This window comes from Cricetulus griseus, chromosome 2 (genome assembly GCF_003668045.3).
Source record: "Cricetulus griseus strain 17A/GY chromosome 2, alternate assembly CriGri-PICRH-1.0, whole genome shotgun sequence".
In the NCBI taxonomy this organism is placed as follows: domain Eukaryota; kingdom Metazoa; phylum Chordata; class Mammalia; order Rodentia; family Cricetidae; genus Cricetulus; species Cricetulus griseus.
In genome coordinates, this window is record NC_048595.1 from 397,201,929 (window position 1) to 397,217,533 (window position 15,605).

The 15,605-nt window shown below is 46.7% G+C and overlaps 1 protein-coding gene across 1 annotated transcript in view; it reads left to right on the top strand.

Annotated features, from left to right (window-relative positions):
- The first annotated feature begins 3,336 nt into the window (after window positions 1-3,336).
- Slc4a8 (solute carrier family 4 member 8) overlaps window positions 3,337-15,605 on the top strand; it is a 67,760-nt gene continuing 55,491 nt past the window's right edge. Inside the window, exon 1 of the mRNA XM_027396610.2 lies at window positions 3,337-3,541. Within this exon, the coding sequence (XP_027252411.1) occupies window positions 3,497-3,541 (45 nt within the window). The 5' untranslated portion in view covers window positions 3,337-3,496. The remainder of the gene's footprint in view (window positions 3,542-15,605) is intronic.

Here is a 15,605-nt window from a genome sequence, read left to right on the forward strand (position 1 = left end):
CTCTTTCTCCCAAAGAACCACCAATATTAAAGAGGAGAGAGAAGCAGAAACAAGGTCTGGAAGACATAAAGAGAGGGTGGGGTCTATACAATATAGGGGGGGTGGGGAGTCCCCCAGGAGGGATGAAATACATTATGTATTTCTGCACCTGACCTCAGCCCCTAGCATCTCCATGCACTTACTGTTCTGGCTGGGTAACCTGGGGCATCACTTCTCCAAGATTCAGTTTCTCATCTGTGAAATGGGATGACAGAGGTGTGGCAAGAATTAGATGAGGTCATCCCCATGGAGTGGCTCCCTGTCGATTGTCCTGCTAATTTGATGTGCCTGTAGGCTTCTGTCTCTGCATGTCTGTGTTTGCATTTTCCTGTCCACTTCACTCTCCTTCCAGGCCAGTTGCAGGCCCCACAAGGGTCTGCTAGTGTTGTTCCTTAGTTGAATATTTTTCCCCTAGCTCCTCCAGCGCCCAGTTGCTGGCCAGGTTCAGTCACTCTTTTGCACTTTTTATTCCAGTGTAAGGAGCACTATGAGCTAGAAGAGTGATGCCTGGCACCAAGTCAGCCCAGCTTGGGAAGGAAAGACCCAAAGAGCCCTAGGACAGTCTGCAGTGCTCCTTTAATAGCTTTGGCGCTGGCCTACTTTCCGTTTGTAATTCTCACAACAGCCAGAAGATGGGGCTCTTGACCCTGAAGTCAAGGGCCAGAGGCTCTGCTTCCACATCTGAACTAAAGGAAAATCAGATCCACCAGGGCTCCTGGAAGTCACATCCCTTGCCCTATCCTGCCCCCTCCTACTGTGGCTGAGACATGTCTTATGGGCCAGTGAGGCATTCAGGTGCATCCTCTCTTTGGCCACCACCTTTGGCCTCTCTTGAATTATGACACAGCCAATGCCAGTCTAACGAACTCCTGGCTTCAGGCTTGGTGTATAATGCACCCCGCCCTCTGACAGCTTTCTTAAGATAGTGTGGCACATTGTCCAGAGCCAGCCAGGCTCACCTCGGCTCATCTGTCTTATCGGGCTGTCCTCAGCTCCACAAAGAATCATCCCCTGTCACATGACCAGGTTCCTTCTGTCACATAGCTTTGTCGTTTCCTTCACAGTGGCTGTCATAACTTACAATTGACTTAATTCCTGTCACCTCTCTAAATTCCAAGTCCCGAGTGGGCAAGCTTTTCTCATTGTTGGTTCCCTAGCACCAGACACCCAGGGCTGGGTACAAGGGATCTCAGCAAAGCCATTTTAATCAACAAATGGTGATGACCGCCTGACCTGGACACTGTTTAGTTTTGTTTCTCTGTGACTCAGCTTTCTCTAGAGTGAAATAGAGATGCATGACTACTGCAACGAATGACACATTTGTGTCTTTAGGTTCTGTTTCATGGAGGGGCTCCCTAAAACCTTTAATGGCCTGATTTTTTTTTTTATACAAGGGAAATGAAGTCTGAACTCATTGTCCAGCTCTCCACAGCCTGACGGGCATTTTACATCAGCAACCTTCACATCTCCTGCTATTTTCAGCATCACTTTCTGCGCTGGCTCGATTGTGGCAGCCCCACATGGGTCACCACTCTTAAATCCTTGCTTTTCCCAGCCTTGAGGTGCTTGTTGCTCTCTTTATTTTGGCTTAATCAAATGTGTGATGTGTGTGTAGAGGCCTAAGGACAGTTTGCAAGAGTTGGTTTTCTTTTTGTTTCATGTAGGTCCTATGGATCAAACTCAGATAATAAGACTCGGAGACAACTGCCTTCACCGACTGGATCTCGATGCATTTATAAGTAGATTGAAATAAATGTACATATATTCACAATCTTGCAGATGCTCTGAATCCTTTGAGGTTATGTGGAGTACAGAGACACAAGAAAAAAAATCATTGTTGCCCTCTTTGCCTTATTTGTTAAGAGTCTCTCATCAGCCGGGTGGTTGTGGTACACGCCTTTAATCCCAATGCTCGGGAGGCAGAGGCAGAGGCAGAGGCAGAGGCAGGCAGATCTCTGTGAGTTCAAGACCAGCCTGGTCTACAAGAGCTAGTTCCAGGACAGCCTCCAAAGCCACAGAGAAACCCTGTCTTGAAAAACCCAGAACAAAAAAAAGAGTCTCTCACCAGATCTGGAGCTCATTATGGTCTCGTCTAGGACTGGTCTAGACTGGTTGACTAGCAAGCTCCAGACCCCACTGTCTCTACCTTCTCCAGTACTGTTGTTACAAGCTTTTGCCACCAGACCCAGCTTTTGCTCAGGTTCTGGGCATTGGACTCAGGTCTTTACACTTACATAGAAAGAACTTCTTAGAGTCTCTCCCAAGCTCTAAAATTATAGTTCATTTTCAGGGACATCAAGGCTGTTTTGTTTCCAGTTTTGGTGACAATACAAAGGATGATATGCAGAAGTTGATTTTTTTTTTTTTGAGATAGGGTATCACCATGAAGTCCAACTTGGCCTTGAACTTGCTGCTAGCTTGTTTCAGCCTCCTGAGAGCCAGGTGATAGGCACACCACCATAAGGGTTGAACTTTGACTTGTCATGTTCCTTTCTGTAGTTTTGGCAGGGGCTGACAATGATTTGCAATGGTCCCTTTCCCCCTAACTGTGTGGACTCACCTCCAGCCTCAGGTGATAGGGCATATAAGACAAAGGCTCTTTCTTTCTCTTAAGCCACGGAGGATTAACTACTTCTGTTTTCTTGTAAAACTAGATCAAATCAAATGCATTACTCATCATTGTCCAACCTTGCCTAGACTGCTGTTAGAGAATAATTTGTCTTAAAGCGGTTTTTGTTGTTGTTGTTGGGTTTTTTATTTTTTGGACCAGTTGAAATCGTCCTAAACTCAAACTCTACGGTCTTCTGTCAGTCTTAGAGACAGGAAGGCCTAAGTCTCATAGCCTGTGGAGGGGCCTGCCTGCAGCCTGTCTGTTGCCCTTTAACACTCTTCAATCTGGCCACTAGCTTAAGGGGTTAACAAGCAATTTCAGAAGTCCCTCTCTGCTCATCATTGCTTCCTCCTGCCATCTTTGTTTCTGAGAGGAATTTTCTGATAAATAAAACCAGAATAGGCAAACCCGACACTTTCCCACGAGTTAAGTGCAACTGCAAACAGAAGCAGTGATTTTCTCTCCTAGAGAGCAGTTGGAAGGACCTCTGAGCCCAGAGCCCCCTCCCTCCCTGGGGGAGGAGGGAGGGAGGCGGTTTCCAAGGCAACCGGCCCAGGGAGGGGTTGGCTCTCTGGCGCCCTCCTCCCTTCTTCCTGGTAGCCCAGGGTACCGCCGGACAGCGTCCTTCCGTGCTCCGCGCCCTGATTGGCTGCTCGGGCCGCTCTCTGATTGGCTGCGGTGGGCGCCTCGCCGGCTGGTGGTTATGCAGGTGGCGCCGGTGGATGGTTGACCATTGACTTTAGGGTCGGGGTCGCTGGGTGTGCGATCGGCTCACACAGGACCAGAGGGTGCGGACTGCTGCAGCTCAATCTGGAACCCACCGGCGAGCCCAGGCTCCGCCCGGCCATGCCCGCCGGGAGCAACGAGCCGGACGGCGTCCTCAGCTATCAGGTGGGCCCCGCCTCCCGCTCCTCCCCGGCTCAGCCCGGATCGGCTGCCCACCGCCCGGCTCCTGCTCCAGCCGGGGTTCCAGGAGTGTCCCCGAGGGTCGGGGGAGGCCCTCGTGGGACGCCAGGGGGCGCTCCGGGCAGCCGGGGAGGGTGACCTTGGGCAGAGCCCGGAGCAGCTTTCACCGCCGCATCCCCTGCATCGCCTGCTGCCCGGTGTCCTGGAGCAGTGACCTCTGTCCGCGGGTCCCCTTTGGCAGCAGATGCCGGCCTCTGGCCTTGCCTCGTTCTACCACACCTATGGGTGGACGAGAGGGTATCCGGGGATCTTTGAGGGTCTTTGTGTTTTTATTCTGGTTCCTCGGTGGCTCAGAGGAAGCCTTGCAAAGACCAGGCGGCTGGGAACAGCCCCTGAGAATGTGGCCGGCTTTGTGCATCCCCGCCCTGCTGCTCAGACAACTGATAAGTTCTGGGTAGGGATGCACATGGACCAGGGAAGCGGTGAGGGGTCAGGGACACCACCAGCCTTAAATACTTGATACTAGAACTGCAAGGGTGGCTGTTATTAGGAAGCACTGGACTAGGTATTAACAGCCTGCGGGTTCAAATCCCAATCCGTTTCTCATAGGCTTCTTGACCTTGTGCAAGCTACTTGCTTCTTTGAACCTCGATTTCCCCATTATTAAAATGGAAATAGTAGTATTTGTACTGTTTGCTTTACAGGGCTGTTTTAAGAATCTGTGAAACACCGCTTGTTGTGTGATACCTAGTAAGTGAATAGTAGCTTTTTGAACTCTCACCCTCCTTGGCCCCTGTCAGCTGTGGTTGCTGCCTTGAAAAGAGGGTTTAAAGGAGAGAAGGGAACCTATACAAGTGCTGTTGCAGGAAGGGTGAGGGTCTTGGAAGCAAATGCCATGTTGACATTAGGAGTGGGAAGAGGCAGGGAAAACTTCCTGAGTATAGCGAAATGGGTGTGACACTCTTCATTCCTCTTCCTGGCAGCAGTCTTTGCTTGTCAGTCACCAAAATAAACAGATCTAAGATTTTGGGGAAATCTTTCCATATCTGATCTCATGACATGCTATGTTATAGTCAACTTCTGTTTGGGGGGCACGGAGCAAAAAGAAGCCATGATCTTTCCTCTCCCAGCTGGTGGGAAAGGAGGAGAATTAGCTTTTTTTTTTTTTTTTTTTGGTTTTGCCTTTGCTGTGGATGGCCTGCCTCCTAACTTGCTAGGCAAACACTCTACTACTGGTGTGCGTGTGTGCATATGTGTGTGGTGTATGTGCGTGCGTGCGTGCGTGCGTGCGTGCGTGCGTGCGTGCGTGCGTGCGTGTGTGTGTGTGTGTGTGTGTGTTTGTGGCCAGAGTTTGATATCTGGTGTCTTTGTCACTCTACCTTTATTTATTGAAACATGTTCTTGCACTGAATGAACCTGGAGCTTGCTGTTTCAGCTGGCCAGTGAGCCCTGGGGTCTGCTTGTCTCCCCCAACCCTCTTGTACTGGGGTTGCAGACAAGCACTGCCATGCTAGCTTCTTACATGGGTACTGGGGGGTCTGAATTCAGGTCTTAATGCTGTGCAACAGGCGCTTTACCCACAAAGCCATCTTCATCTCATAAAAAGTACTGTAGTCCCATTACTAGGAGCCTGAGGCAGGAGGGGCATGTGTTTGGGATTAACATAGATTATATAATGAGACCTGCCTCAAAAAATCTGCACGAAGGAAATGTGTTGTAACCTCAGGGGCTTTGGCAGTGTCTCAGACAGTCCTATGAGGGCGTACATGACTCAGGCCACAGAAGATGTTTCTAAGAAGAAAATTTGGGCAAAGGTCTGAAGAGTGAATATGAACTGAAGGAAAGGGTAGGTCAGGGAACTCAGAAACAGAGAACAGGATGTACAAAAGTCCTGTGGCAGCTGTGGGGCACATTCTGCACGTTCTCCCAGTGTGTTGGAACCATAGGGAACAATGAGGAAATGGCAAACTGTGTTCTGGGCTTGTAACACAGCGAGACACTGTGGCCCCACTGAAGAAGCTGATATTTTTCTGAGGACCAAGAGCAATCATTGATGAGCTCTAAGCAAATTAGGGGAAGGTGATACCTGAGAGAGGGCCCAAGAGACACAAGGTGAAGTCCTGATCAGATGTCCTCTCCTGGAAGATTTATCTGGCTGCTGAGGGTGATCGGGCTGGGATGGGTGAGGAGCCCCATGTTTGACATGCAGAGTGTGTGCTTGTTATATCGAGTACATAGTCACTGTTAGGTTCTGTGGTTTGTGTTTCTGGACAGAGGATAGTATGTTCTTTACATTGAGCTAAGGCACCTTGTGGGTCATGGGGTAGAGAGAGAAAAGAGAGGGAATAGCAGGCCCTGGTGAAGTCAGGCATCAGACACAGGAACTGCAGATTTAGGGAGGGAAAGAGAATGGGGGCTGAAAGGGGAAAGGAAATGGGAATGACTCAGAGGAGACACAGTTAACCAGTGGACAGTGACCTTAGTGAGCAAACCTCCTGTGTGCCAACTTGAGAGAGCTGGCCCTTGCAAAGTGAGTAGATTGTATGACTTGATGGGACCAGAGAGGTTCCGGACATGACATCCCCACATCATAAGACCAGACTGCTTTGTCAGGGACGGACTCCTGCCCTGCCCTTCTGACTGTACTCTACAGCCATTCTCCACCGTGCACTAGCGGGTTTAGAAATGCAAGCCACATCATGTCATGGCCTCACTGAAACCTTGGTACATTTTAGAATAAATCCAGATTCTGCCACGGCCTACCAAGGTTTGACATGATCACCCTCCCTGGATTCCTCCACACTCTAACTGTGCACACCACCTCAGACTTGCTTTGTGTTTCTCTGGTATGACAAATTCCTCCACAGCTCAGGAATGTGTCCTCTTTCTAGGACACTCTTGGTTTCTTCATGACTCATTCGTAACTCCCGAAGACTGGCTTCCCTTGACCTCCACCCTGAGTCACACTCCTTCATAGGATCGATCCTCTTTTTGTTTCTCCCTAACACATTGTGTGTGAGTGGATGTCCTGTTATCTTCTGAGGTAGATATCTTCAGGAGGTCAGGGACTTGGCAGATGAGCCTGACTTACACTCTGCCTAGTGTCCAGTTAGTGTGCAGCTACTGAATAAGAGAATGACTCGTGGGTCTGAGACTGAAGTGTTTCTCATAGGAGCTAATGGTATGTGAGGCAGGATTTGCACGAAGTGTGTCTTCACCCTTGCTGGACCATACAGACTTACTTCTGCCTCTGAGCTGGTGTGTCCCGTCATTACTGTGTTAGCAATGAGTGTTTTCTGTGTGCCAGGCACTGTGCTGGGTGCTTTCCATGTATTCTCAGGCTTATATTACAATGCTGAGAAATGCACCCAGGCCTCACATATGGCAGGCAAGCCCCGTGTCACTGGACTGGACCTCCCATCCTCATATCCCAGTTAACTTTTTCTGTAGCCCCGAGAATTATGCACCTCTTTTGTTCCTACTTCACAGATAAAGAAATGGAAATGTAGTGAGGTGAAGTGACTTCTAAAAGGGCAGAGCTCCTCTCTCTAAAGGCTGTGCCCTCAACCACTGTGCATTACCACAGCTGTAGCCTTGCCATCTAGAGCAGCGCCTGGCCCTGAGTGAGCACCAGAGGTGCTTGGGGAAGTGTACAGGAATGTGTTAGAGTGCAGCTGACTGGAGTGAGTGAGGCCTGCCTGCGGCTGCTGGTATGATGTGTGTGCCCGCATTGTCCATCTCCTTTAACTCGGCCTGTATCATCCACCTCTGTTAATGTGACCTGTATCATCCACCTTGCTAAGCTCTCTGAGGTGTCACTGACATTTTAGGAGAAATGAGCTCTTAAAAGGGGACACCAATAGGTGAAAGCAACCAGACAGCTTTAGGGGAAGCCCCTGCTTTGTGCTGGAACATTTTACAGCCTTACAGTTCTGCTGAGCAACACTTTCAGAACTGACCAGAAGGAAGTGCTGGGGGGGTTGGTCACCACAGCATCTGGATAAGGTACATCCAGGGACATCCAGGGAGCATGGAGACAGTGGCGAGGAAAGCAAGGAAGCTTGGCTTTTACATGCATCAGCCCTGGAACACTTTGTAGAAATTGTTAGCATACCAAACCCAAACCCTGGAGCTAAACCCCAACCCTGGAGCTAGACATAGGGGCAATGACTGTGACCCTTGGGACTTGGAAGGTAAGAGCAAGAGAGCGAGGTCAAGGTCAAAGCCAGGGAGATGACACAATGGATAGAGCTCTTCTAGACAAGTGTGACCATTTGAGTTTAAACTGTGGGACCCACATAAAGGTGGAAGGAAAGACAGACTCCACAGGGTTGTCCTGTGATTTCAATAGGTGTACCGTGGCAAACACACACCCACATACACCACACACACACACACACACACACACACACACACACAAATGCATGCACACATATGCATACACACATATGCACACACATGTGGTAATATTAAAAAAAATTGGATCAGCAGTTAAAAACACTTGCTGCTCTTACAGAGCACCCTAGTTCAATCCCCAGCACCCACATGGTGGCATATAACCATAACTCCAGTTCCAGGGGCTCTGATGCCTTTTTCTGAAACCAGGTACAAAAGTGGTGTACACACATACATGCAGGCAAAACACGCATACACATAAATCTAGAAAAAAAGAAGTTCACAATCTTGGCTACATAGAGTTCAAAGCCAGCCTGTGCTTTGAGACTCTGGCTAAACAAACAGCCAAGAGACAGTGCCAAACCCTGACGTGTGGGTGATAACTAAGGAGTACAGCCGACGGGAAAAGCATCACACCTATCTCTTACGGTAGACTTGAAACAAACTCACAGGGCAAGAGTTCCTGCAGGACCTGTGGTTTCTAGTGCTCAGTGACTTTGGCACACTGAACATAGTACATATTTGCTGAACAAATAAATGAGTGGCTCCATTGAGAGCAGATCAACTTCCTGAGGGTCTTGGTCAGTTTATGCTAAGCAGATGATAAGTATTTGCTCAACACCACTGATCAAAAACTCCAGTCCTAGATGGAAGTTTGCCCGGTCACTTCATTGTAGTGTACAGTCCAGACCCCTCCCCCTCTCCCAACACACAGGGTGGTGTGAGAACCAGTGGGTATCCTCTGTTGGGCTCTGCCAGCTCTGCTGGGGAGCTTCATAGGAGAGCTGTGGGCTGACTTGCCAAGCAGAGCCTTGGGCAGAAAACGGGCACAGTTCAGGCTGCACATTTACTTCCTTCAGAGCCTTAGATAACCATCTTAGTGTTGTTTGCCTTGGCAGAGTAGCCAGGGCCCATAGTCATCAACACAAGAAAAAAAGCAATGAGTCGGTTCTAAATCCGCTGCTAGGTTACACCTAGACAATGGGGCCTTGGTCATTTCCCATAAGGTAAGAACAAGTTCACTTTAACTTCGGTAGTTAGGGAGTCAAAATACATACACCGCACTAGCCTCTTGTTGCTTCCATGACGTTACCAGAGATGGAGTGGCTCAAACAACATATGTTTTCAGGGAATGGTTCTGTGACTGAGAATCTGATGCCTGTGCTTGTGAGCATAAACTGTCGCCAGGCTTGCGGCTCTGGAAGCCTCAGGGCAGAATCTCTGTGTTCCCATCTTGTTAGACTAAGACTTGCTGACATTCTTTGCCTCTTAGTTTCCTCCTCTATTGTTTCTGCTTCAGAGCCAGAAATCATATCTGGCCTACATTTTCCCTCAGATCTTCCCTCTGATTCTACTTTTCTGCCTCTTTCAGCAGTGGATGAGTTTTTGGAAAGTATTTGCGTGGATGAGAGTCTTCCTTGCATGTATGTGGGTGCTCCATGCATGTACAGTTACCACAGAGACAGAAGAAGGCATTGAATTCCTTGGAACCAGGGTTACAGGTGGTTATAAACAACCATGAGGGTGTTGAGAACTGACTCCAGGTCCTTGGCAAGAACAACTCTCCAGCCTCAAAAGGAAAGAATCTCCCTATGTAGCCCAGGCTGGCCTGGGATTCACTGTACATCAGGCTGGCCTTGAACTTGTCACCTTGCTGCTTCAGTCTCCCAAGTTCTGGAGTGCAAGCATGTATCACCATACCTGGCTTTGCAATGCTTTTGATTTCATGAGGTTACTTTGTAGTTTACATAATTTTCAATAGTCTCATTGGAAGGTCAGTTGATCAGCGGTGTGACCTTTAATTCTCTTTTGCTAGGTAAAAATCACAAACTCTCAGATCACTGGGGATTAGATGTGTATCTTTCCAGGGGCCATTATTCTCCAAGTCTATACTAAACAGGAGAAACAGTCACAGAGCCACTGTGGGGTCTCATTTCCCAGCAGACTGCTGGAGAGTGAGAAGGACAGCTCCTGGCTAGTGACTCCTGCCACAAGGCCTTGTGGATCACTCTTTCTTGCTATTGGGTATTTGTAGGCAGTGGGGAATAAGGCACTCAGACATGGTCAGCCTTGCGGCGTGTGGCATCCACATGTTGTCATCCACAGAGTTCATGCTTGAGAACTGCACAGCTCTTGAGTTACAAAAAGTCACCAAAAAAGATTTCATCTTTGGTTTTATTTGTTCTAAGCCAAAGTTAGACATTCTACAAGAGAAGTAGAGATCTGGGTCAGACAAGGCTTTCAAGGGGCTAGAAGTCAGATGTTCTGTTGGGTAAAGAGACAGGTGGAAAGGGATAAGATAAGGGTCTGGAAAAAAACTGGAGGGCTTCTGAGCAAAAGGATACTTGGATATATGAGGTTCTGGGGTACTCACGGCTTGGGAAGACAGTGATTATCAAGCTGTTCTTACAGTTGGGCATGAATCCATGATTAGATTTCTGGAGCTCTCAAAAATGACCACTTTCTTTGCTTTGGGCACTATTAATACATAATTAATAACAAAACTTGAGCCATCCAACCCCTCTCAGCTCTTGTGAGATCTTACTTAGCCTTGATTTAGGGCCATGTGAAAGATTAAGGAAGGAGACATCTATAGCAAAAATGGTAGGCATAAGTAAGTGTTTTATTGAAATTACTACCTAGTTCTTTTGTTGACTAGAAACCCAAGAGGTCGGGCTGAGGGTGTCCTTTGTGGGTGTGCTTGCCTGGGGAACCTGGAGCTCACTCTGCATTACTGCCCAGGAAGGGTTCTCTTAATGTTTTCAATATAGTTCTGGGTGGGGTGGGGGCCAATGGGAGCGTAGCATGTAGAGAATTAGCTCCATGGGGTGGGGGAGGAGGAATGGAAGAAGTGTTTGAGATAAAGTTCAGAAGCTCTTACCAGAAGAGTGATGGGGTTCATTTGGGCAGGGCCATCACCACAAGTCGGGAGTAGGACAGCAGGGGCAGTGTGTTAAGAAGGGGGCTCTAGTGGCCTCTGCCTACAACCCTCATTCTCCCTGCAGCTTCTTGGCTGTGTCTAGGAGTTGGGGCCATTATGTAATATTCAGCTCTGCTCCATTCTTTTTATTTGTTCATTACTGAAATCAAGGCTTTGATTTAATAAGATCTGACTTTTTTTTTTTTTTTTTTTTTTTCCGAGACAGGGTCTCACTGTGTAGCTCTGGCTGTCTTGGAACTCAGTTTGAAGACCAGGTTGATCTTGAACTCAGAGATCCACCTGTCTGTATCTCCTGAGTGCTGGGATTAAAGATGTGTCACCATGCCCAGCTTCATTCATTTTCTTTGATAATAATTTTTTATTTTTTGAAATTATAATATAGTTACATCATATTTCCCTTTTCCTTTCCTCCCCCCAACCCCTCTCATGCACCCTCTTGCTCTCTTACTCTCTCAAACTCATGGCCTAGTTTTCTTTAATTGTTAACACACACACACACACACACACACACACACACACACACACACACACACAAAGTATATAAATACAACCTGCTCAGTCCACGTGTTAACTGTATGTACATGCTATCAGGGCTGACCACTCCATGCTGGATAACTATTTTGGGGGGGCTTTTCCCAGGAAAAGACCATTTTAAAGAATTATAACCGTGCTTTATTTCTCAAGACCTGCCGTGCAATGCCAATGATTTAATGAAAAAGGTTTATTTTCATTTTTTTCTATGCATATGTGTGTTTGTCTTTGTGTGCCCACACTTGTGAGAACATATGACTGTGGAGGCCAGAAGAGGGTGTCAGGTCCCCTGGAGTGGTTGTGAGCTGCTGCCATGTGGGTGCTGGGAAGCAAACTCTGGTCCTCTGAGAGAGCAGTGAGTGCTTGGCAGCCCGCTCTCTCCAGCCTCCCAGTGTCAATGCTTCAGTGTGGATTAACCACTTCAGTTGTTAGCTAGTCCCTGGGACCCTCTGACTCAGGGTTAATAGGAGGCATCATCAATGAGCCCCTTGGAAGAAGGATAGAAAAGAGGATTACTTGAAAGGAAGATTTTTCTCCCCCAATTCACTACTTCCCTCCTTCCCTGCCTCCCTTCTCCTCTCTCTTTTTCTCTTAAGCTTGTTTGATGTACTTCTTGTGAATCTAATCTTTCTGGTAGGAGTTGTGGGTGGCCGGGGCCCCACACATATTGCCTCCCTTCCTCTGTAGACATCCTACAAGTTCATGAGCTCCACATTGGTAAATCTCACGTACTGTGAAAAGTGATGGTAGCAGAGGCAGATACAGCCAACTCTTGTGGCCCCTGCAGCAAGCCAGACCCAGAGGCCTGATAGTTCTTTCTTTTCAGTTTGACGACAAATTTGACATATGTTTGAAACTTGGGGAACATTTCAAATGTATATCAAAGGAGAGATGCTTGTGTAGTGAGTCATGGAGTACCAATGACTTGCATCAGCAATGAACATACATCTCATTTCCTCTATGCCCCCCTCCAGTCTCCAAATACCAGCTGAAAGGACTCTTTTTAAAATGTATTGAGGCCACATCACAAGATTATTGCCATACCTTAAAAAGTAACTGAGAAGTAGGCACATCTCTGTGAGTTCGAGGCCAACCTAGTCTACATAACAAGTTCTAGGACAGCCAGGGCTACATAAAGATACTCTGTCTCAAAAAAAAATATATATATATATATATATATATATATATATATATATATATATATAATAAAGGAATAGAAGCAAATACCCATTGTGTTGTTTAAATTTCTGTGAATTAGTTATAATTATTTTTTCTTTTCTTTTTGAAACATTAGTTTATGTGAGCCAGGACCCCACACTTAATTGCAGTGTGGCTTTTATAGTGTTCTATCGCTGACAGTGGCTGTTTCGTTTGGTAAGACAAAGAGGACCTGTCAGTAAACTCAGCTGTGGACAAGCAAGTTAAGTTTTCAAATAGTTGACTTTACTCTTTATATATTTATTTTAATGTTGAAGATGTGTTTTTAAAATCATTATAACTTTTTATATTTTGAGATTATAATATAGTTACATCAGTTACCCCTTCCCTTTCTTCCCTTCACGCCTTCTTGGTTTTATAGTCTTAGAGAAATCTGTAATTTCTATCTCCCTTCCTCGCTCTCCATATTTGCACCTTGTTCTGTGCTGTGCCAGGCGTCTGTTGAGACGGTACCAACTGTTATTAAGTGATTCTGGATATTAAAAACTAGCTTGGTAGCCAACGTTAATAATTACCTCTATATAAAATCATACCTGGCTTCAAAGACTATATGATAACATATCATAAAGAGTTCAGAAACTAATGTCATTCATTGGAAGTTATGTGTCATGCACTGGGCGTTGCCCTGGGTGCTGTCTACAGTGTGGTGGGCAGGAAAAAGCACCCTGTCCTGGAGCTTACAGGGTACATGCTGAGTCCAGCATAGGCCACTGACAATATGTGTTGGCAGCTGTTAGGAACTCACTGCCCATGCTGGGGGTGAGGGAAATGCCTTCAAACCCAGCAGAGGCAGGGGATTTCTGAATTCCAGTCTAGCCAGGGATACATACTGAGACCCTGTCTTTTTTTTGTTTTGTTTTGTTTTTTGTTTTTCAAGACAGGGTTTCTCTGTATTGCTTTAGAGGTTGTCCTGGAACTCGCTCTGTAGACCAGGCTGGCCTTGAACTCACAGAATTCCATCTGCCTCTGTCTCCCGAGTGCTGGGATTAAAGGTGTGAGCCACCAACACCCCAGCTGACTCTGACTTAAAAAACAGATCAAGAAGGAAGAGAAGGAAGGGGAAGGAGGGAGGGAGGGAGGGAAGGAAGGAAGGACTCGGGATCTGAAAGATAAGATACATAAGCAGATAACATGTGCAGAGTAAAGTCAGTTGTTTTTCCACTTAAAATGGTTCCTCATTGGGTGAGAGATGGCTCAATGGTTAAGAGCACTGGATGCTCTTTTAGAGGACCCAGGCTCAATTCCCAGCACCCCTGTGGGAATTGTAGCTCACAGCAGTCTCATCTCTGGTTCCAGGGGATCTGATGCCTTCTTCTGGCCTTCTCCAGCACCAGGGACACAAAGGGTACACAGATATATTGGCAAGACGCCCACAGACATCAAAAATACCCCCACACATCAAATTTAAAAAGAAAAAAGATTCCTCAGCTGGGGTGTAACCAGCTTACATGTCCAAGGCCCTACATCTAACCCTAGTGCAGCACAAAGGAAAAAGGAACAGGAAGTGAATCTGCAGGAAAGACTGTGGACTCTGCAGATTAGCTAGAAGTAGAGCTGGCGAGTTCTGCAAGTTGTGTTCATCAAACGTAGCACCTTGGGGCTGAGGGAGGTACTGGGGTTAAATGGTGCATCTGAAGACTTGGAGTGTTATTTAATACTACAGGCCGATTTTAGTCTTTCCCTTCTCCTCCCACCCGCTCCAGGGTCATTCTGTGTAGACTCCCAGGCCCGGTTCTCACTATAGAGCCCAGGCTGACCTTGAATTCATGGTACTCCATCTGCCTCATCTGTGATTACAAGTGTGAACATCATGTTTGGTTCTGAAGTGTTAATTTTGTCTCTAAAATGTAAGGCCTCTGCAACATCAGTCCAGTACATCTAATGGAAGATAGTCTTTCCCACACCATGAGTGTCCTCCTCGGCATTTAAATTTCAACTTGTCCCATATGTCCCATTTTTCTGTTCTGATTTTTAGACTTTGTAACAGCTTTATTTCCACAGTTACTGCAGAAGGCACAGAACATTCTCTTTAGTCAGGTGTCTGTGTGTCGTCATGCACCCCCACCCCCAGAGCAGCTTTTAATAATAAGCCCATAGCTTGCATTAGGGTGAGGCCTTAGTGTTGTACATTCTGTGGGCTTGGACAAATGTTTGATGACATGGATCCCCCATGCCTGAACAATACAGACTCATTACCCTGCCCCCAGATCCTCTGCATCTGACCTGTTTAGCCCTCCCCCAGCCCCTAGCCCCCAGCCTCAGGAAGAACTCTTCTTTTCTTTGTCATTCCTTTCTTTCTTTCTTTTTTTTTTTTTTGTATTTTGTTTTTGAGATAGTTTTTCCCTGTTGCCCTGGCTGTCCTGGAACTCACTATGTAGACCAAACTGGCCTCAAACTCACAGAGATCCACCTGCCCCTGTCTCCCCAGTACTGGGATTAAAGGTGTGCGCCACCACGGCCATCACACTTTTCTTTTTTTATGTTTCCATAGTTTTGTCTTTTTTTGAATATCATAGGACTGGACTTACTCAATACATGAAATTTTTCTTCTTTACTTTTTTCTTTTCCTTTCTCTTTCTTTCTTAAAAACAAACAAAAAACTGTTTCCCTAGAACTATTGATCCTCCTGCCTTAGCTTCCTGAGTTCTGAGATTACAGGTGTGTGCTACCACACTGGGTTAAAAGTTTGTGGAGAGTAATAATTCTTTCCCAGTTTTCTTTTCTCTTCTCTCTTCAGTGGCAGAGATGGAGCTCAGGGCCTGGTGCATGCCAGGCAAGCCCTCTACCACCTGTTTCCTAGCCTTTTTGGCTACTCTTTCACTTAATAAAATTCATTTAAGGTATTTGTCTTTTTATGGCTTAACAGTTTATTTTTTTTCATGCCAAACAATACTCTGTTGTCTAGATGTACCACAGTTTATCTGCTCACCTAGAAGTCCACCTTGGTGGCTTCTAAATTTTAGC